The sequence below is a fragment of the Boleophthalmus pectinirostris genome, unplaced genomic scaffold, assembly GCF_026225935.1.
Source record: "Boleophthalmus pectinirostris isolate CB_2022bp ecotype Guang Dong unplaced genomic scaffold, ASM2622593v1 HiC_scaffold_8, whole genome shotgun sequence".
Lineage (NCBI taxonomy): Eukaryota > Metazoa > Chordata > Actinopteri > Gobiiformes > Gobiidae > Boleophthalmus > Boleophthalmus pectinirostris.
The window spans coordinates 28,331,729-28,355,409 of NW_026571515.1; the positions used below are offsets into that span (position 1 = coordinate 28,331,729).

The 23,681-nt window shown below is 37.3% G+C and overlaps 1 protein-coding gene across 4 annotated transcripts in view; it reads left to right on the plus strand.

The window, feature by feature from the left end:
* Nucleotides 1-23,681, plus strand: part of LOC110164560 (neural cell adhesion molecule L1-like protein) — a 77,818-nt gene that overhangs the window by 18,522 nt on the left and 35,615 nt on the right. For 3 of the 4 annotated variants that reach the window (XM_055166325.1, XM_020929620.2, XM_055166327.1), the window contains exons 2-16: nucleotides 9,895-10,069; nucleotides 10,839-10,947; nucleotides 11,023-11,198; nucleotides 11,277-11,399; nucleotides 12,664-12,834; nucleotides 14,308-14,422; nucleotides 15,013-15,194; nucleotides 15,968-16,102; nucleotides 16,743-16,883; nucleotides 17,437-17,548; nucleotides 18,853-19,019; nucleotides 19,617-19,776; nucleotides 20,060-20,184; nucleotides 21,215-21,319; nucleotides 21,770-21,967. In XM_055166325.1, the coding sequence (XP_055022300.1) occupies nucleotides 9,988-10,069; nucleotides 10,839-10,947; nucleotides 11,023-11,198; nucleotides 11,277-11,399; nucleotides 12,664-12,834; nucleotides 14,308-14,422; nucleotides 15,013-15,194; nucleotides 15,968-16,102; nucleotides 16,743-16,883; nucleotides 17,437-17,548; nucleotides 18,853-19,019; nucleotides 19,617-19,776; nucleotides 20,060-20,184; nucleotides 21,215-21,319; nucleotides 21,770-21,967 (2,101 nt within the window). In that variant the 5' untranslated portion in view covers nucleotides 9,895-9,987. The remainder of the gene's footprint in view (nucleotides 1-9,894; nucleotides 10,070-10,838; nucleotides 10,948-11,022; nucleotides 11,199-11,276; nucleotides 11,400-12,663; nucleotides 12,835-14,307; nucleotides 14,423-15,012; nucleotides 15,195-15,967; nucleotides 16,103-16,742; nucleotides 16,884-17,436; nucleotides 17,549-18,852; nucleotides 19,020-19,616; nucleotides 19,777-20,059; nucleotides 20,185-21,214; nucleotides 21,320-21,769; nucleotides 21,968-23,681) is intronic. The other variant, XM_020929621.2, reaches the window with a different exon arrangement.

The window sequence follows — 23,681 nt, forward strand, 5'->3', positions numbered from 1 at the left end:
TGGTAAACATATAAGTAATTGAGATGGTAGTTTCTGTGAATTAACTTTTGTTGAATAGGTTGGGTTTTACGTGACAAAGCAACGTTCTGAACTGCTCGAAGTTACAGTTGAGGTTGAGGACAGGTCTGATTTCTAAGGTAGAATTTGCATCAAAGTGAAAATGTTCTGCCCTGAATTTATGGTGAATATATCTGTTACTACTAGGTCTATCTGTGTGAAACAAAAACTGTCAAAAACCTTTCTGTAACTATGGTAATTTTTATTTTATTTATTTTAAAGTAAAACAAGTTGTACAATTATTCACTCTCCAAGGCGTCTCTTTTGGAATTTTTAAGGCATAGGTTTAATATGTCAAATTTATTTGATCCACAACAAGTAATGACATGCTTGTTATCTTATTATTATTGAATCACCTTTGAAGTTATAAGCCCTAGTGCCCCATCTGAACTTATGAAATAAAACTTTGCACGGAGAGGCTCAGGTCAGCCTGGGAGTCGAACCTGCAACCTACTTGTTAGCCACTACCCTCTGTGACCTTATGCCTGTAACCTTATTCTTTGGCATACTATGATATGATACAGGCACAGGAAGGGGATCATCATATAGATATTAATTATATGTGTTCAGAAATAAAAGTAACAAAGTGAATGACATGAGTATAACCGTATTGTCATCACTTGTAAATAAAACTGACCCACCTGTTATTTGCTTTCAGTATTTAAAGTTGTAGTATTTGCCCTGTAGTAAAGTTTGCCATGTAGCTTCCTCTTGCTCAGCCCTCCAGATATTTACAGCTGTCTTGCCTGTCATTACTGTCTTTGTGTATGTCTGAGGTACTGCATTTCAGCACCATTCCACCATTTCTACAACCTATACTGCAGAGTCAAGTGTGTGGGTTGTTTTTTCATTGTTTATACATATGATTGACTTCTGTTGCCACATTTTCAGTGTCAGGTGTGCTCATGTAGTGTTCAGTGCACTTTTTATTATACTAATAATTACACAGTGTCGTGTATGTTCATGTATTCACCTCAGTCACAAGATGCCCCTTTCTGTACCCATAGGTCTGTTAGGAAGGTATGTTCTAATTACCAGTGTGTGGGTGAAGCTTATGGCTTAAAAAAAAAAGCTGTAAGTTGTAATTATAAGAACACCACAGGGGAAACTGTTATTACACATTATTCAGGACAAAGGCATGGGGAAGGGCATCTGGGTTAGTCATAAAGGGATTGGACTACAGAGAGGACATTGTACATACCTGTTGTCAGCTTTTTGTCTGTAATTTAACGCTAATGTAACAGAAACTCCTGTGAGTCATTAGTGGATTTTAAGTATTTAGCCAGTGGTGAAACAGTAATGTTCAGGGTAGGATTACTCAAGTAGCTACAGCTAACCACATACATATTATGTACATATCTTTAAAAACGTATCAATAAAAAGTTGTACGGACACTTCACACATACTATAGACATGTTTTTCATGGCACTGACAGGTGTGATTCTTTAAAAAAAAATCCCTCAAATGGTTTCAGTTGACAACTGAAATTGTGGCTGAAAAGTAGGGAGGACTATTCAGCAAATTGTCTAACATTGTCTAGCTATGACAAACCCCCTTAGCTATAACTCTGTACATCTAGCTGTAACAAATACAATAACAACTACAAAGTAATACTGTCAATACCATATACTTCAGTACCTAAGCTCGGATATAACCCATGACTAATCTGCTGTGTGAAGTAGTTTATGAGGATTATATGTTTGCCAAAATGTAATCATTTTAATTCCTGAATCATATACAAGTCAAACTTTGAAATATTCTATTCCACCAAACTTTGCTCCAGACCACACACACACAAAAACTAAAAAGATAACTTAAAAAAAACCAACATGTTTACACATGTCTCTATTCTGATTCAAATTCACTTATTGGCCCAGTCCTAATGAGAATATCAGAGTCTACTTAATCTTCTGTTTTACATGGTGTGTCCTTAAACGTCTGAAAACAGAGGCTTGTCTCAGTGCTGGTCACATGACCTGCTGTATAGTATTTACACAGACCATAGTTTGCATGTTTGCTCATGCTACAGCTTTTGTCTTGTCTTCACATCTATCTGCTGCTGACAGTCTGGGCAGCAGGTCAGGTACAGGGTGAACTATGCTTTGAGTTTAGACTAAACATAGGCCATGCATAGTGATGATAATTGTGCTTCCACTGAATACATGGATTGAAATAGCCTGGTTTATATTGACTGTGACTATATAATGACTGGAGCAAAGTGTCATAAGTTGTAATAATTAGATTGTAGGATTAAACAATGAAGAAAGCAATCATCTTGAAGTTAATCCAAAAGAATACACAATGTAATAACCATAATACTAATGTACACAATGCCCGTGAGTGAAGGCGAGGTAGGTATGAAAGGCCCTGTACTTGTACCTTATTTCTCCTACAGTAAAAAAAAAAAAATTTCTTACAATATATTTTGTTAAGAAATTTGCCATTGATATTAACATACATTTTAAAAGCCATGTTATTGAATTAGAACCAACAAAGCCTGGGCACTACAACTGGAAACTAGCTTATTCTGGCACATTTACAAAAATGTTTATTAATGTGCATTGTTCCCATTCAATTAAACAAAAAAATGGGGGATGCTGTATAAGAAACACAGGATAATCTGACTTTCCCATATAGTTGTTTAGAATCTGAGAAGTGGACAGGGTTCATTCTGAATTTTTCATATGGTTGAAAATAAGGTTCAGGCCTTTTAATAATATAACAACTTCAGATTGTTCCTATGTTGGTTGTACAAAAACCTGCACTATCTATAGGGACATGTCACGATATATACTTCAACATGTAATCAAGATGACATTTATTTGAAGTACTTAGTCTGTAAAAATTTACAGCAATGTCTAACAGCTTCACACTGCACTGACTTGAGAATTTTCACACTAGAAGCTGCCACTAACCAAAACTGATGATGCCTGCAATTTTACCAGCAGTGAAAGCAAACTAAAAAGTACATTTAAGCAAAGTAAATTTAAGTTGAGATGTACAACAGCAGTAGAACTGTAAATGTACTGTTTACAATCCACCCAGAGAAACAGACTGCATTACACTACGGCCGTTACAGCTCAATAAAAGGTAATGTCGAGTAATAAACAACCAGAACCAAATCTTATATCACCAGCCCTGTTGGTCTAAAACTACTGAAGCAAAAGAGACCAATTAGCAACAATAAGGCATTTCATTCACACATTTAACTAAGAGAGACATCAGTTACATCAACAGAGACATACACCTCTTTCCTCTATGTCTGCTGAAACTATGAAACTTTCTCAGCTTAAAGAAATGTGCAAATTAGCTGCATTTTGTTGATATTGCTTTAGATTTTTTCCCCTTGGATTGGAGGAAGACTATAATTTGACCTGAAAAGAGCTACTAAGTTTTCTTGGACTGTATAAAAAATAAAAAAAAAAGAGTATATGCAGAAAGAAATGTGCTTAAAGGGTGGGTCGCATGTGTATACTGATACAGAAATATACTGTGATAAATGATAATATTGAAACTAATTTACACCATGCAAGAATGCCTACTATTTTTAAATCTAGGGATGTTACAATGACCAAAATATTGTGATACTGTATCATCAAAAGTCTCACAATAATTTTGTGGTGTGGACTATCACAATATATTGAAAAGTTTCTTTGCATAGATTAATTGTTTTGGTGCAGCAGCAGCTAAAAAAGAGAGGAAACTACATAGACCATGATCCTTTGCTCTGTTTCAGTCCGATCTACATGATGGAATAACTGTTATTAAGCAAATGTTAAAGCAATTTGAATTTGGATTATGACAGAAAAGTGGCATAGTCACAATTTTGTTAACCTCCACAAAGTATGTCAATAAATATCATACTGTGAGATGCTTATCATGAAAGTATTGTTACACCTAGGGGTGGGCGATATATCGATATTTTAAATATATCGAGATAGTTTTTAAACTCGATATGAATTCGGACATATCGTATATATCGATATAATGCTTATATTCAATTTTGATTTCGCCGCTTCGCTTGTTTATCTTCTCTCTCGTCGCCTCCGCCTCCCTGATTTTGTTCGCTCGTGTCTCCTTCACTCGTCACTGTCGCCGTGAACGCCGAAAGTTGGTGCCAGTGAAAAGCTTCAAGCACCACGAACCTTTTCCACCATTTACAGACAAAACCATCAGCAGCACATCCTCATATTCCACTGAGTCGCGTCCTTTAGCCCAAAAGAAGCTAAACGAGCTGAGCTGCAGGAGAAGTGCTGTTTATGCAAATGAGCCATGCGCTTAAGTTTCGTTTCTGTAAAATGTAAACACACGTGCGCAAAACTGCATTAAACACATTATTATCTCAAACGAGCTGATGTGGCTCAACAGTCGGTATGCTTTATATATTGTAAAGTTTAGCAATGTAAAGTGTATTTAAACAGAAGATTTTAATTAATAATCTGTTGCAGTGTCACTTGTACAATAGTGTTTGGAAACGTTGGGTTTGATCTGCAGTGGATTGTGGGAAACCTCAGAGCTCCTTCTGCTGGTGAGGAACATGGATCTGTTATAATAAGGAACATCCTGAACTTCCTCTGCTAAAGGAGCTCACGGTTCTCGTTCTGGTCTGGATAACAGAGTTAATGCAAAGATGAGCTTTATTTATGAATGAAAAGAAGAAAATATGTTTTATTTATTTTATTTTACAGTTAAATTATTATTTATGTAATTAGGGTTTTCTGTAATCTTAAATGTTCCTATATGAACTGCTGACCTCTTACACTTCAATAAAAAAAAAAAAGGACCTTGTGGAATTTGGCAGATTTGTTTTTGCAGTTTTCAGTTTTAGGGAGTTATTTTTTCTTGAACATATATCGAGATATATATTGTATATCGAGATATAGCAAAATATATCGAGATATATTTTTTGATCCATTTCGCCCAGCCCTAGTTACACCCCTTTTTAAATATACAGTATCATTCAAAAGACATGACCTACAACAAATAAATAAAATATCATAATGTATCAACAGCGGCTGTCATATATTGAACGATATACAGTATGTATATTAATTATCATCAGGCCCATGTGCAGCTTATTTAAAGGTTATTTATTTGTCTTTTAGAAGTAAAAAAAAAAAAAAAGTATGCATTTCACTTTCAAATAGCAAACTAACTACTAATAAATTTAATATAGATTTTTATTATACATCTTATATAAGAATAGTGACTCCTATTAAACACCTAAAGACCTGTATTATGGCTAATGAGTCAAGTGAAGAGACACCACATGAGGGGTATAACTTTTAATCTTGAATGAAACATGAAGATGGAGGAACAGCATATTTATTTATCTTGTAGTTGTACTGCTTTTTTATAATTTGTTTCAAATGGTTGTCCTATACTAAAAAAAAACTATGTCTTAAGAGTCTTATAGACATTTTGACCTTGATTGTAGCATGAAGGTGAAGTGAAGTAGTAGAAAACCATCCACAGCAGTCTATTTCAGGCATGTTGTCCCTTGCCTCCATTTATTATTACCCCGAAGCACACAGCTAATAGTGCACTTCCACAAAAGCCCTGGTCCTGTAGCTGAAGATGCCTCCCCTCTGTGTTCAATGGAGCTACTGCACATTGCATTTAACATGTGAGCGGGTGTAGTATAAGTGGGCATGCAAGGGTAGTAGAAAGATGCCACAGAAAGAGAGAGATAAGGTGGCATAGTGTCTCGTGTATACTTCCTCTTCTAATGTCCTTAATACATACCGAGTAACCCCACAGTGCAGGCTTTGTCCCACTCATTGTCAGAGAGGGCTTAGCTTGCCCAGTGAGAGGCTTTGGTCACATATGTCACTTCAGTGCAGTCACTTACCGCTCCTTTAGCTACTTGAGTGGAGGGGCGGGCTGGGGGGCGTGCCCCTGCCCTGGGACAGGAGCGGAGACGAACTGAGTTGGACAGGGAGGGACATGTCAGAGGTAGTGCTACTGCTGCTGGGATTGGGATCGTTCTGGACTATTTCTGTGGACTTTTAAAGACTCTGTGGACTTTTTACACCAACTTGTACAGGGATGTAGCAGAAACATAAAAGAGTGAGTTAAGTTTAGAGTTGTTTAATGGCAGTGCAAAGTAAGGCTGAGTAATGTGGTGCAAAAAATATGCGGTTTTGTTACATTTTCCATATCATCATTCACAAGTTTTCTCTTGAATGCAGTTCTCTGTGCTGAAAACTACACTTAACTTCACCTTTTCCTCCTTTTGATCAGCCTCAGCTATACTCTATATGAGTGACAGGTGACTATTTGTAATGAAGTGTGAAGAAACAGATGACTTCAGTTACCTTAGACAATGTAAAGTAAAGTAAACTAATTGTAAATTAACTGTGATAAAATTATAATCTTAATCTTAGTTGGTCTCCTTCTCTAAAGCATCTTTGTGTATCTTGAAAAGCACTACACAAATGTTATAGATTATTATAGTAGTAGAAGTCATAGCAGAAGTCACAGAAGTCGTAGTAGTAGTAGTAGTAGTAGTAGTAGTAGTAGTACTCTGGCTCCAGAACACTGTGATATTAATTTACCCACACTTAGGACAGTGTATATAGCGTTGTTTAGGTGTGTAGTAGAACATAGGAAACTGTTTATCACCTCTGAATGACTGTACTTAGACTGTGTGCTTTCCAGTCTGGCGTGTGCTGTTTATAGGTGTGCTTCGGTGTCAATTATAGGCCTGTCCTGAAGTTTTCTTTTGGGAAGGGGGGCAGGGGTGTCGGATTAGTCATGTTGTTGTCACACTTGTGCCCGGGCAAACTACAGGCTTTAGAAACACAATCCCTTACAGATTTGTGGCTACGGTCCGCCATGTGTGCAGGTAACAGATCCTGGTCTTCAGATGTACATGCTTTGTTTTATGTTTACATAGTAACTCCACCCCACTGTACGCACGCAGAAATTCCCCTTCGGAGCGTGCATGCGGTTGACTTTGGAGTGGCAAGTTTGCAAATCTGCACATGCTCGGAGTAAAGGAGGAGCAGTACAACACAGCTAAAAGGTCTTAGGGTGTGTGCCACCTGTTTGCCGCATGAATGAAAGTTGCCTATGAAGTGGCTCAGGTGCAGAAGGATCAAGTCAAATCCTCACAAAGGTCACTCATATCATGTCAAAGAGGGGCTTTAGGGTGCTCACCTGTCACCTCCAAAACACCATGGACTTTCCAGCTCATTTGGAAAGTTAAAGGGACCCTAGTACACTGCAAAAAAAAGGAATAGGGGTTTGATAATGGGTTGATTTAATCTGGATTGGAATAGTTTTGATACATTTACATAAAGATATATATGGGTTTTAGAATGATGAGAAATAGTGATTAACAAACAAAATATTGTATCTTTTGAATGGAAAAAGTTTTCAAAATATTGCGTTTAACAGGAAGAAGAATGTTTGTTCATAGCACTTCTCTGACCAATCATGTTGCTTGAAACAAGAAAAATTATGACACAAACTTAATCTTAATTGCTAAACAGGCTGTTATAAAAGACAGTGTTGTGTTGTCACTGTTTGGAAACGTCCATTTTCCGAGACACAGAAAGAAGCCTTGACTATGTTTTTGTGGAAAGCAATTTGTACCAAAACATGGCAAAACAAACTAATATGCGGAGCAGTTTGCAAGCAGAATGGCCCTTTTGAAAGTTTCTGATTACAATTTTCCAATTGAAAGCGTTCATTTTGTCACTGTTTGGTTATAAAATGTGGAACTTTTTTTTCTTCCCTTGGCCCCTGTCTCAGACCTAGTGTGTAAGCCTAGTGTTTTCGTTGGCACAAACAAATGACCCGTCTGCACAATTTGTTTAGATCTTTTGCAGACTTTGTCACTGACAGATGTATTTTTATATGCTCACTCTAGCTTATGCTTCTTATGTAAGTATGTCTCTTGCCTGCTCAGAGTGACCGTAGGTGGCCCATAAATTAGAGCTGCATGTGGGAGCTTGTGTGAGTCCACTGTGTTAAAACATGCTCTTGATGATGCCACAGTAACAGTGGAGATCCTGCTTGACCACTCTGTAAAAATGCATACGGAACATCTCTTGCTACTTTTGTCCTTTTAATCCACCGGAAAACATAATCTGACAGTGCAGTTTTGTTCCAAAGAATTCTTAGTAATTTTTCAATTTGTCTAATAATTGATTGTACATTTAAGCAGCCTAATCCTATGCAGTCTGAACAATCACCACATGTAATTTACCCTTTGAAAATGGCCAATGCATACATTCCTATGTCCTGAAGAACCCAGCCCATTTCTATATGTCATTGTTTGACATCGTTTTAGTACAGTGATGCATGTGACTGCTAGCTTCATTCTCTTGATAGTAGGATTAGCAGGAGGATGAAACCATTTGGCACCACCACGGGCCTCTGCACTGAGAGAACTAAAGCCGTGAAATACTGACAGGCTCAGACCAATTTATAGTCTGCCATCTTGGATCTAGCGGAGGTTGCAGACAGCAGCTTAGCTTTTGTGCCAGTCGTTTCTACTGTAAGCATGCCATATGAAGCCACCAGCCAGAATGGAGAGTTCAAAGGGTAATCTGTAGACAAGTGCTCTGCTGTGTTGGGCTACGACATCAGACAGGAAAAGACAATAGACTCTGCTTTACTCAGTGATTGAGGATTTGCATCAATTAAGTGAAACATTTTTGGGGGGGTCTTTTGAAAGTCAACAAACCAGTCAAAATATGCTAAAACCATAATCACTCTACTCATTCACTTCACTTCGTACTAATAGAAAAATGTGTGTTTCTTATTATCTGAAAATGTTGATATGTATTCTTTTATAGTTTTGCTTTTTTGGGATAACCAGTGAAATGCCTCAAACAATATTTCATCTTTGTACTGTTTCTTATGCCCTTATTTTTGCTCCTTATTTTGAATTTATTATTACCATTTATATATTTTCTCTTATAATATCTTGTGATGTTTGAGCTACTGTGTCCAAATAATTTCCCTTGTGGATCAGTAAAATTTGTCTAGGTCTAAGTCTTACCATACATTTCTGCTGAATGGGCTTGGTACACTGACTTTAGTATTTTATTCTGTTTGTATGAGCAGAAATTCATTTTTAGATCAAGCGTGCATATTGTGGCTGCATGAAATAGTGACATCTTGAAGAGTGAAATAATGTGTGAAGTGTCCTTATCGGTGTTGCTGACAAAGAAACACAGTAGTGCTAGAGTGGCAGACTATACTACATTAAAACACTTAGTAGTATCACAGTAATGACCAAGTAATGACCACAAAAAAAAAAAAACAAGGAGGGAAAACTGTGCTTTGTCGTTTGCACGAAATGTTTAAGCATGATGTTGTAGTACTGTAACCTGGTGCACTGGAAAAGCTGACGACATTATTTGCAAACATGTCGCGATGTAAATATGGCAGGTCTGCCCTTTCTAATCTCTTGAGGTCTACTTGCACACACACAATCAAAGGTGCACTGTGTAACTTTTCTGGTGGAATTTCTGCCAACAGCTTGTCGCTGTAGAGACATCATGGCTTTGACTGGAATATTCCACAATATACTGTAGCATTGACCTTATCTGTCTCTATGAAGAGAAGTAGGTGATGCAACTAGGCCAAATTACTGGTAAAAGCTGTGCTGAGGTGACCCCACTCACAGTGCATGTTTTCAAAGCAATGAAAACACTTAAACAGATAAGATCAATGCCATACTGTGGACCATTCCAAGCAAAGCAATAACATCTCCATGGCAGGTGATGGATCCTCCTCCAGTGCACCTTTATTAAACATTAATTGAGTACTTCAGTAAGTAATTCAGTCAGTAATTCAGTAAGTTTTTTTTTTTTTCCCTAGATTGCAGGTGCCTTAGAGTTTCCCAGTGACAGTAGCTGATCCCAGTGGCCTCACAGTTCAGAGTTCTGGTGTCTTCTGACCGTCTGGAGGGGGATGAGGTGGGCCGGGGGTCTGCAGCTCCTCCTGCTGCTGGCCAGCACCTCCTGGGCCACAAGTCTCCAAATCCCCCTAGTAGGTAAGAGATACATCCATTCTCTAAATGACTGACAATGGAGCTTTAACCTTAGTTTAAGTAGGGCTGGAATATCTGATAATTGTTTCCACATATGATCACAGTTTTAATTACCAACTAATGTAAGTATCTTCATATCAGGGTGGGATGATATGACAAAATAAGTAATCTTTTTTTTTTTTTATCTAGTAGTGCTTGATCATGATTTTTGTTTTCAGGGATTCGCCACACCTGCTTGTCTCCTTTGAGATTTTATTGCTGTGCCTGGAATGTGTCTTAAAACTGTCTATCCTTTTTCTGTATTTATATTGCTAAAATACCCTGAAAAACAAGCTTTCTTACTGTCAGTGAGGTTGGCTCTCCAGTCTCCACAGATCTAACCAGTAACTTGTTATGGTTGTGTTCTGCTTGTTATCTGTATCAAGCTTATTGCAATACAGTAAAATATAATAGACAAAGACAAAGATATATAACATATAGAGACAAGCAAGTGGGGACTCTCAACCAGAAAAGTTATATAGTGCACATTGCATATTTCATTTTTTTTTTTTATTCCTGAACATAAGCAATACTGTACATGCCATTTAAATAAAGTCTTCCACTAAAGTTTCATGTTTGCTCCAAACCACACACTTTTACAGACATATTGGCTGTAAAAGACCCAAGCATCATTAACGATTAGAAATGACTAAATCATTAAGTAATTTTCATTAACTAGTATTTGTATAGTTCTAATCTGACCAGTTTCTGTTTGGTTTATTTTTTATTGCAGTTGAGCAGCTTCCAACAATAATTACACAAACATCAGGTCCTATTATTGCACTTCCTTATGACAGCAGTGTTACTATCAGCTGTGAAGCCACAGGAAACCCTCAGCCACAGTAAGTGTCTTATTCACTACAACTCAGTCCAAGTAATTATAATTCTGATTTATAATATGTTTTTTTAATTGACAGATTCAGGTGGACAAAAGATGGTGTTGACTTCACCCCTCCAGAGGTTATTGACCCCACAAAAGGGACATTTGTGGTTCAAAACAAACAGCTCACTCAACATCATGGAAAATACCGATGTTATGCCTCCAATAAACTGGGCACGGCAATGACTGAGGAGATTCAACTGATAGCCTTAAGTAAGCAATGACTATTTCAATCTCAGTATGATCTGATAAGAATTTACAATAATGAAGTTTGGCTTTGTTTTGCTTTAGGTGTCCCCAAATTTCCAAAGGAGATGCTTGATCCAATTGAGGTAAAAGAAGGAGACCCACTTGTCCTGAAATGTAACCCTCCAGCCAGTGTGGTCCCACGGCAAATCCACTGGATGTCAATTAGTAAGACTATTTTTACTACTGCAAAACATAGTCACAAAATGGTTTCAAAAAGTAGTCATCTGGATTTTCTTGTCCAATTGAAAATGTTGAAAGAAATACATTTTACATCCCTAATACCGACTCTGTATGGCATAAATATAATCAAAAGAAGAGAATGTAATAATTATAATTGGCAGTATACTAGTTGTCAGATCTATAATTACTAAGAAATCACCAATGCACAGTTTATGGAGTACTCAGACAGTGAGATAGCGCACCAATGTAAAAAAAAAAGAAAAAAAGGGGGAATCACTGGCCTAAAGAATGCCTCTGAATGACAGAGAGATTGCATAGTAGCATAACACGGCCGTCTGTCAAATATGCAGTTCCATACATGCGTTTATATCTTTCTATTACAACCAGAATTATATATTTTTGGCACTTTGAGCTGCAGTAGCTATAGTGTGTGGGAGAAGATTTCAATTATAGTTTTGTTAGATAGTGATAACTTCCAACTGGAAACATCCCCTAAAAGATTTGGTTTTGGAGATGCTATGACCTAATTGTTTAGTCGGCACTATTTGGCCCTTGTCACTCAAATCTATACATGCATTCCCTTCTTCAACATCATCAAACATGTTAATCCTGATTTGTGTATTTTCATTCTCAGTGGACCAATTGAAGTTTATTTCTAACGTCTTTTGTAAATGTTCACCAGAGAGTAGACAAGAGAGTTTCCATTCTGCGTCCCTTTAAATAAACAATAGTTAGAGTCATAATAGCGGAACAACCAATAGCGTCCCCAAGTTCCTAAGATGGCCATGATTTACTGTATGGCCTAAACAATTACATCATCTCTGTGCTAAATGTTTTGCTGCTAATGGCTCATCCTTCTCAATTACTGAGACATTCCTCAGCAACGTATTATTAACAAAGTAAAAAATGAAGCCAAAGATATCGGTAAAAGCCACAGAAGTTATACGCACCTTGCTGAAACATTTAAATTTAAATCACTTAATTAGTTCTATGTTTTACAAGTCTATGAATAGACCAAAAATATTTGACTAATTTGAGAAATAACCATTTTTTAAATAATGAACAATTAGTATTTGGGTGTAACCTTCTGCTTCAAGGAAATACTACATAGTTAAAATGCCATATAATCAACCTGTCTTTCAGCTTCTCTGTTTGATCTCTCTCAATTACGCCACGTTTATTTTTATAAGTCCTCTCTGTGATTCCATCTGGTTGTAAATTAAAATAACTTTTTTTTTTTTTTTTTTAGATCTACAGCACATCCCACAGGACGAGCGGGTTTCCATGGGGATTGATGGTAACCTGTACTTTTCGCACACCATACAAAATGACACTAGGACTGACTACACCTGTGTGGCTGCCTTCAACAAGATCAGAACCATTATCCAGAAGAGCCCCATGACTGTGCTGGTACGAAGTGGTAAGTTTAAATGTGATTATTTTCTTGTTGACACTTGTAAGTCATAAACATGGCATCAAAGCAGTGTGGTTAATATGCAAATCAAATGTTTTGAATAGTTTGGCATAAGCGACTTAACCTGATTCATCAGCCAGTTTCACTTCGTGGAAACTGTCTGACCTCACAGCATTAGGATTTGTTCACTTGACGGTAGGCGGGTACTTTTTTTATTTTACCAATCGCTGCTGTTTGGTCATGATGTATGTAATGCGTCAAATCCCTTCATCTACATCAATCTCAACCGCTTTGTTTACTGTTGTGCTGTACCACAAAAAGGGACCCAGACACGTGCTTGAGTTTGATGTCATGGCTTCACAGCTCTTCCCTGACTGGTCGGTGTACGGTCTACAGCTTCTAATGTATTCCGATTCATTTTTTGGTTTCGATACTGACCCTCAGCACTTAAAGTGTCCATCTGATCTATGGTATAATGTTTCCTCATCACAAACATATCTGGAGTTGTGTTTTGTTTCATTCACGCATGTTTAACAAATAAACCTGAATATTTCGGCTCTAAAAACACTTTGTTCCACCTTGTAATGTCATCTGATAGTACAGGAAGTGCTCCACTGTGTTTTTAAGCTCCATACACCTTCACTAGAATCATTAGAATAATTTCAGGAATTGACAATCTGTACTAAACTAAATATTAAATGTGGCTAAATTGAACTTGAAAACTACCTCTTCATGACATCACAAGGATGAAACAGAGCCTTTTGAGCTTTGGAGACAAACAGTATAAAAATGGAAGGGTACTCAAACATCTGTGAATGAAACAAAACACAACTCCAGATATGTTTTTGAGGAGGTAACAGCATTATAACTTGGCTTAAAGCCAAGAATCTATTTTAGAATTAGAGTCCATTTTACATAATATAGGACCTTTAAAAAAAATCTTGACATAAGTTTAACAAGTTTCATGTGCTTTTTAAAATCCATTTTGATTATATTTATATTATTATAAGTGTTTCTATGTTTTTAATGCAGTGTTTCCAATATTACTACACTATAACTCCCTTGCCTGAACAGTCTAGAATGATATCTTGCTGTATTTTTTCACATTTTTCACAAAGTTTTGGAGAAGTGTGTATTCTGGATCCCAGGCAAACACCACATAGTCTGAGCACATGAGAGAAATAGTCTGCTACTAAAATTACATTAAATGAAGACAATCAGTAATGATAGTAATTTGTACGACAGAACAGTATTCTGACACCATCACTATCTTTATTTATAGATAAAATTAGAGCAATACCACAGTTGGACCCCTAAGCATGTGTTATGATGAGAGGCCTATTCTGATAGCAGAGAGCGTTCTGAGTGGTTACAAAGCTAACACATGTCATCAACATCTCACACAATCAATTCCCTTTGTTAACAAGCTGCATGACAATCTGATTACTCTCTACTCACATGTGACAACTGTGTCCCAAGCAGACGCTGCCCCCGCACTCTCCAAACCCAGAATCCTGCTGCCCTCTGGTGTTCAGACAGAGGTAGTGCTGCTGAAGGGGAAGGAGCTGAAACTGGAGTGTCTGCCCGGAGGATTGTAAGAACATATACAGTATATTCAAATGCACTATATGATCAAAATCACTCTTAATGTTATAATAATTAGACAAAATTTGCAAAGCAATAAATAATAGGTCTATCAATATAAATAATTTAAATATGCACTATGTAACTTCTCTAGAGAGGACCTACTTTTGAATATGGAGATGTTATTGCTTTACCTACAATATTCCGCAGTATCCCTTTAAAAGTATCTCTCCATCGAGACAAAAGGGTGGCAATCTTGGCCAAGTTTCATATCAGATCTGAGGGGAGGTGAAGCACCTCACTCTATGAATACATGCTTTTACAAGGTGTTTTGAGACATAAAGCACATGTAATTAAATAAATACAAGAAATATACACAAAATGCCATACTGTGGAATATATTATCTGGCAAACAATGACAGCTCCACGATGACATGGAGGTAGCAAAGAGTGCCTCTTTAAGCTTTAAAATAATTATTACTGTGTCTTAGTCCGTCTTAATAAAAACGAGTGTATTAGAGCAGTATAATAACTGGGAATATTATGTGCATGTTTACAGTGTATTACCTATATTAATCCCTATACATTTTGTCATCGCAGCCCCCCTCCGACAGTCGAATGGATTAAGATGGGGGACAACCTTCCTGAAGGGACCAAATATGAGAATTTTGGGAGACTACTGACAGTGGCCAGTGTGAACGAAGGCATGGAGGGCAAATACATGTGCAAGGCTAACAACTCAGAAGGCGATGAGGTGCACTACTTTGACGTCATAGTGGAGGGTGAGTTTATACACGTATTTTAAAGTTTTATTTAGACACAAATAGAGTACTAATAATGTAATCTACTTAGTACTCACACTCATCACTAGTTAATGCAATACATTCTGTTAGATTCTAAAATCCACTCCTACTGCTACTGTTACTGCAGTTTCTATTATGAATCCCACTACTACTTTATACTATGTAACTTTATGTTAATGCTTTGCCCGGAGTTTTCACTTTTCCACAAAATTGTATCTAATTTAAATTTCACATTGACAAGAGTTAGGTAATGCCATCACAAGTGAGATCTGTGGAGAGTTGCCCCCCACTCACAGTATGCATGCATGTTTTTGAACAATAAAAACACCTGTTATTGAATATATGCACAATAGACTACTTTAATTCCATACTGTCAAATATTATTTCTAAACAAAGTAACCCTTAAACTGGAAAAGTTACATAATGTATTGACCAATTGTTTTCTACTTCAGTTCAAATCAAATGTACTTGTCCCATTGGAAAGTTGGGCAACAATGCTGAACAACTGCAACTATATACATCACACAATAAGAAGAAGGCAAACAATACTGCTTTTACTACTGTACACACAAAAAACATGTATCCATGCATGTAAGGTTAACAAATTTGAACTCACTGATTTCATGTACTTGTTTTGTACTGAGACTACATGACCCTTTGCACCACTCCTGTAGCTTTTTCAATAACAAGTGCCATCCAGTCTGGTCTGAACTGCCTGTTGACTCCCTACTTTTCTCTCTCCTCTCTCCCAGAGCCTCCGCAGTGGCTGAGCGAGCCGCCTCAGAGCCAGCTCTCTGTGATTGGCTCAGATGTCCAGATCAGGTGCGCGGTCAGTGGGAAACCAGTGCCAGACATCACATGGAGGAAGAATGGAGAGATTTTCCGAGGTGAGGGAGAGTAATTGTAGCTGTGGTTTGAAGCCTGTGTTGCCGGTGGGCAGATGGACTGAGCTGTGAGGCTCTGAAGACAAATTGAAGTTGGCAAAGAACTTCAGAAGTGTGTTTTTCAAAGTGCCTGAGAAGCCTGACTATTGGGACGAATTATTTTGAAGATGTTTTAAAGAGAGTTTAACTGAATGGAAGTCACAATTTTAATACTTTCAAATGACTACTTAAAACACAATACTCATTACCTAGAATACTTTTTATACCTCATGAAAGATCCTCATAATAACCTTTCCTTACAAGGCAGTAGTAGGCAGTTGAAGTGTATGAATAAAGATGTCTTAATGAATTAAATGACACCTGATGGTTTGTTTTTGCTGGTAATCCTTACATGCAATAATTTATATTGAAAAATATGACTATCTCTACTTACAAGTGTATCAATTACTCCATCAAGATAATGTGTGGTTACTGTTCCTGAATACATCTTATATGGAAGATGTCTTTGCTCTCACTCTACATATTTATATTCTGTTTCTTTCACACAATAAGAAAAAAAATATATATGTATGGCATCTCTTTTCTTCATTTTGTATGGGCACCATAATGCATGTAAGTATTATATTATATGAAATGCTTTCAGACGACCCAGGGCAGAAGCAGCGCATTTTTGAAGACAGAGTGGTTCTACATAATGCCCGTCCCGAAGACAGCGCTGTTTATCAGTGTGAAGCCTCCAACAGACATGGCATTCTGCTTGCCAATGTCAACATCATGGTCATGAGTGAGTGAAATTACATTCTTTTTACATATTGCTTGACTTACTCATTATTATTTATAAAGGAAGTAATTTTAATACAACATTTTCTGGCATTAAGGCAAACATTCTGCCCATATCCAAATATCCAGCAAATGTCCATAATGTTATGAATCATTTTGTTCAAAATATGCTTGAAATCACCTATGCATCAAAACATATTTTTCTGTTTAAAATAATTGGAAGATGTATTAGTTATAATACCAGAGTCTCCTTCAATAGCATCTGCTATGAAGGTAAAAAGGTTTTTCATGCTGCATCTTTGAGAATTTAATCATGCTGTACTGGGCTAGTTTATTTTATGAAATCCCTAAAACGAGTAGTGATTTTAATTAATAAAAAGAAGTATTTATTCAAAGAGAAAAAGAAAGTTGAGCTCAAAGTATTGTCAATCCATCTGTGATCTGCTATCACCTCCTATACATTGTGTTTTATTCACAAATCTTTCTTTCATTCTATGACAGCTTGCTAGTACATCTGTATCGTCTCAACTTAGTCTGTATGTTTTCTTCTATTTCAGATATGGCTCCCTTGATCTTGACTGCAGACCTCCAGGAGTACGCTGTGGTACAGGGGGGTAACATTGTTCTGAACTGCAGTGTTTTTGGCTCTCCTCCACCATCAATCTCCTGGTAAGAACACCACCAAGGAAACACTTACCACTATTTCACTTAAAGAATAACTCATGGAGAAGATGCCAATAAAAAGCATTCTATTCACAGAAGTTTGTACTGAGTTTTGAGCTTCACCAAAATTTCAGAATCTTCTACTTAATCTTCTACTTAAGAAAAAATAATGAACATCATGACTCGTGTGGATTAAAAAACGATTAAAGACCCTGTGAAAATAAATAAATAAATCACATCATGACTCGTGTGGATTAAAAAACGATTAAAGACCCTGTGATTCTTTAAAACATGAAAAACATAATTCACTCATTTTACTGTTTACAATGGTTCAAAGTTGTTCTGAACTTTCCTAACATCCTTATTATTTACTGCAATGCATTTATAAGCACTCTTTCAGAGCACAACTTTCAGAGCTTTTTTGCCATCACGGTAAAGCTAACAACAACTTGCATGCTAACACGCACTTCCTGATTATTGGACAATAAAACAATTTACAATTAGATCCAGACAGTACACAGCAGACATATACCGGTACAGTAATTGACCTCAAAAGCTGCTTAGACAATATATCTGTACTGGAGCAAGGCAAATTTTGCTGAAATACCTGGAAAAACTTGGGTACAGTTTGGTTTAAGTAGCTGTAGTTACGAGTATGATAAAAAAAAATAGACCAACCTCCAGTTTGAATGTATAGCTTAAACATTGTTATAATTACAAAGAATAGATTTTGCTGTGGACTTGAAAACACATTATTTACTCGACAGGTTTTCTTACCACACCATCCCAGTGCCTTGTGTTAAAACAAAACAATTTTCACAGTTTTTGTGTGGGAGGAAATTGCTCCTTCCTAACAGCCTTGGGTCGCACTAATAATCCCCAAATGCTTGAGGTGTCTGTGAGCCACAGTCTGCTGACACCTGTGCCTTTTTAATGAGATAGCCTCCTCCATTTGTAGTATACAGCTAATTAAAGAAGCTTCGTCAGTACAGAACATCTTTGACAGCGTGTGTCAATGTACAAAATTTCACATATAAATACACATAGAATTTATACTAGATTGATTGAAACTTACTATTTCCAAATCAGAACTTGTAATGCATCTTATAGGCTTGACCTTGCTGGAAGAAAGGGACATTTAATTGATGCAAATTGAGCGCAACAAAGAATTTTAATTAGCTACCCAACTAAAAATCAACCGCAATCAAATCTTGACAAAACTGTAATTTTAGTCTTATTCTTTTTGCCGTTTCTAGGCAACATGGCTGTCTAATTAGCACGCTAAAGCGGGTTTGAAAACTCTCTCCTAGGGCCAGGAATGAGATTTCAGCAGACATCGAAGGGGAGAGGCTCTTGGTCCTGACGAACAACTCACTTCAGCTCATCAGTGCAGAAAAAAACGACAGTGGGGGGTATGTGTGTGTGGCCTCCAACTCAGAGGGCAAGTCTTCAATCACCGCCCTGCTGGATGTGAAAGGTACTGGTAAAAGTGTAAAAACATGATTGTTCCAGATGAATTATGTGATATTAACTGTATGTTTTGAATTGAGATAATGGCAACTGATTCTTGTGGATAGACCAAGATGATAGACCATTTTTTGTTAAGCACATGCCAAGTTATGTTTGATTCTCTTTGTATATTCTTAATAGAAGATCTCTCAGTCTGGTCAGCATGTCCTGCAATCAAGCTTGTTTATTTTAGTCATGGAAAATGGAGGAGCTTGTGTTCAATGGTTCACTCATTGATTCTGCTGAAATCTGCAGTGTTTGTCAATCCCATGTGTTCTTTTTTACTTCCATCCATGACATCGCATGCTCTGGATTGACCTATCCAGCTGTCAATCTCGCCTATTTGAAATAAGGGAGATAATAGTGCTAACCAGATGCTGTCAAGAACACTTTTTTTTTTGTAAAGTATCAGAGAAGTGTGTATTCTTGGCTGGCTGAGGAAGTAGCAACTGAGATGACTAGCATTAGGAAAATGTAAAAATGAAGATAGCATGACAGATATTAGAGACTTTTGTACTATGAACTTACTTTTAATTACTTATTTTTGTTTGCGTTTATTCTTCAGATCCAACCAAAATCGTGACCCTACCCCAGGACACACAGGTCATCAGTGGGACAGCGGCTCAGCTAATGTGCGGAGCGGAGTTTGATAAAAGCCTAGAAAACAGCTTTGAGGTGACATGGATGAAAGATGATGAGGAGATCCCACTTAACTTTGAAGAAAAGTAGGTGCCATTTCTTTGAGTGTGTTTATTGATTTGCAAATGTGTTCTAAATCACAAATGCCATAAAAGCTTACATCCCGCTTCTCATTCTAATGAAAGCAGCGGCTTGACTTCAAGGCTGGCTAATGCTGTGGGAGAGATTATGAAAATATGATTGATGCATTAACAGGACCTTGAGAATAAAGACTTGTACACAGTGGGATGGATAGCCTGCTTTCTATGTATATACACATATATATTTTATGCACCACTAATGTACATGCTGTATTGGTGTCTCTTACAGATACTTTCTGACCAAAGGGATGCTGCAAATCATGAACGTGAACTTGAGTGACCAAGGAGTTTACACATGTATAGCAAGAACCAGCGTTGACATGGACAATGCCTCTGCTATAGTGACAGTTTTAGGTATGTTTTTATATTATATTTCTTAAGCACCTTTATTAAAGGGCCCATACTACTCTATGTTCAGATCTATTTTATAATGTTGTTTCTTCATCACAATACCTGGAGTTGTGTTTTATTTCATTTACACGTGTTTAGCACACACTGAATATTTAGGTTGAGTTCTTCTCTCAAATTTAATTGAAACTGAAATTGTCATGTTGTAATACAGGAAGTGCTCCTCTGGATAACTTAAGACTATCTCTACTAAACAAAAGTTAAATGGTAGCTGTTAACTTGAAAACTGCAAATTCACGACATCACAAGGTGGAAAAGTGCATTTTGAGCTTTGGAGATGTAGACAGACTAACAGCAAAAGATTACTCATGTGTGAATAAAACAAAACACTAGTGTTGTAGTACTCAAGACTGCTCTTGGTCTCGAGACCGACCTCGTATTTTTACGGTCTTGATCTCGTCCCAGACTCAAGCGCATTTAGACTTACTCTTGATGGCATCTCAGTCTTGTCTCACTGCAGAACCAGTAAGAGAATGTAACTGTAAATATTATGAACTTGAAAAAACCCACTTGATTACCGGTAGTGTTGAAGTTGTTTTCTATAAAGTGCCAGTGGATGTGAGAGAAACTTACTCTGTGCTTGAATACAGTTTACTTGGTCTATTTTAAGCCTAAATGAACATTAATCAGATAACATGGAGATAGATTTAAAAAAACAAACAATACAATACAATACAAATAAAGGTAGGAAATGACAAAGTTGGTCTTAATTTGGTCTCGATGAGGCGTGGTCTCGGTCTTGTATTGGTCTCAACTCTCAGAGGTCTTGGTCTTGTCCTGATCTCGGGACCCTGTGGTCTTGGACTGGTCTTGGTCTCGATTAGTGCGGTCTTGACTACAACACTACAAAACACAATTCCATGTATGTTTTTGATGAGGTAACATCATTATAACATGACTCACAATATCAAATTTGTGTAATATAGGACCTTTTAATGTTTATAAAATGTTATTTTTGTATTTTCTTGTATTGTAGATATTCCAGATGCTCCTGTGAATTTAGAGATTTCTGAACTTCAAGGCCCCAGAAATATCAGCTTGTCCTGGACTCCTGGAAATGAAAACAACAGCCCAGTCACAGGTGCAATATTAATTCTTCAGTATAATTACTCCCTGCTTTATTGTTAAGCATTAAATAAATTGGTCCAGTGCTCCATCGTATTGAGAATTTGAGTTACTGCTGCATCCAAATCAAGATTTAATATAGCCGTTGATATGCTCTATAATCAGATGTTAACCATAAAAATACTGTACTGAATGTTTGACTGTTTGAATTATAGTTTCAGTTTGCAGATTGTAAAATGTGGAAATAATGTGAGTTTACTAAACTTTATCTTTGCATCCAGTTGCATTGTTGAATTTAGAACTTTTTTATATAAACTTTTAAAGGATACACACACTACACTACCTACACTATGCTAGTACACACATCTTCTTGTATCTAAAAAAGTCTGCAGTGTATCATAAGCCCCATGTGAAAGTTTGACTATTGTGCTGGTGGCTAAACCTCTTTTATCGCGTCTGACTGCAGAATTCGTGGTGGAGTACGAGGAGAGCCAGTGGGATCCGGGGAAGTGGAAGGAACTGAAGAAAGTCCCTGGTAACCTGGCAACCGCCAACCTGATTTTACACGGACACCTCAGCTATCAGTTCAGAGTGTACGCCGCTAATATGGTGGGACCAGGACCCCCCAGTGAGCCCACGCTGAGACACAAAACGCCCCCTGCTGGTAACACTCGCATAACTGTATTATGTTTTCATCTTGGGCTTATCTGGCTGTTTCTGAACCTATATGCAAAGTTTTAACTACTCTTTTGAAATGCACAGAAAGGAGGAGGATGTAGCCAGAGGATTTAGTAGCAATGGGGGGTTAGGAGATAGTTTTGAAGGTCTTGAAATCCCACAGTATCTGCACCAGTACATGTCAATGCTTCACCTTGACTCTTCCATTTGAATATTTGCGTCACCAGCTGTGCAAAACCTGTTTGAACCTTCAAGGCATGCTTCAAAAACACCTCAAATCTCAGGTCGAGGTGAAAGAAAATGAAAGTTATTGCAGTCAAGTGACTTTATAAACATCAAAACATTAAAATGATAGAAATTGACATGAGGAAAACTGAGAAAATGGTGGGTTAACTTAAAATTTAATAGTCACGTGGTATTCCCTGTAATTTGGAGAGAAAATATTTGTGATGCAATTCGTTTCTGTGTTGTCTATGGTCTCCCCTCCTTCAACGTGCTTTGATCACTGTGATGTTTGAACTCTTTTAAGAAAAGCTACCATAACTTACCTCTTATGAGAACGTAAAGCTAATTAAGCGTAAATGAACTCAACTGAATTGACTTGATTGAATTTCATATCATCACTGATCAACTTGGATGTTTTTAATAGAGAGTTCTTCAGCCAATCCTATGTCAAATGCATGCTGTTTGGAGCGCAATTTTGACTTTTATGGAATGAAAGTGACTACTAATTTCCGGACTATAAGTCACTATTTTTTCTCACACTTTGAACCTTGCGTCTTATAAAAGGATGTGGCTAATATATGGACAGATCATTTGTTTGGCACATTGTCCATTCATATATACGGTCTATGGTTTGGTAGCACAGCGAATGCACGTGCAACCTGAGTGCAGAAAGCAATGCTGACTGTGCGGTTCACACATCGATCTAGGGTTCACATGAAGTTGTAGTGCTAGCTAGCAATGTTTTCAGTTTATCACCGTGTGATAAAATAAGTTATAATGCTAAATGCACATTAGAGAGGGGGTTACGTCTTATCCTTATGCGTTATGCAGGTGGGTGTGTAAATGACGAGAAGAAATGTTTCAAAATTCAGTAGCCGGACATCCACTCATCCCTGATCGATACAACTAGTCTAGCCCCCGGGAGAGTCTGAAATCTGCTGAAATCCTACGAGACACTCACACATGGATATGGAGCATAACATTGACATGAGACCAGACAGGATAGCTTCTCTTTCTGAAGGAGATATGCGCAGAGACGGAATGATGCGCCGAGGAAGATGCTCGTTTGATTGTGTTTTGAACAGTTATTTTGCGCTTCATGCACACACCCTCCTCATGGAAAACACACAAAGAAATGCAAATGATGCAGCTTTTAAGTTAAAGGCAATTGATGTGGCTGTCGAAGAAGGAAATCGAGCTGCTGCATGTGAGCTCGGCATCTATGAGTCGATAGTGAGGCGATTGAGACAGCAGCGTGATGAACTGACTCAATGACAAAAGCTTTCAGAGGTGATAAAAGCAGACAGCCCGAACTTGAAAAAGTTCTTGAAGGCGTAGACGCCTGCAGCTTATATTCAGGTGCAGCCTATATATGTACAATTTTAAAATTTAGTTAGAATTTTGTTGATGTGGCTTATATTCAGGTGCACTCAATAGTCTGGAAATTACGGTATTTTTGTAGTATTTTAAGTACA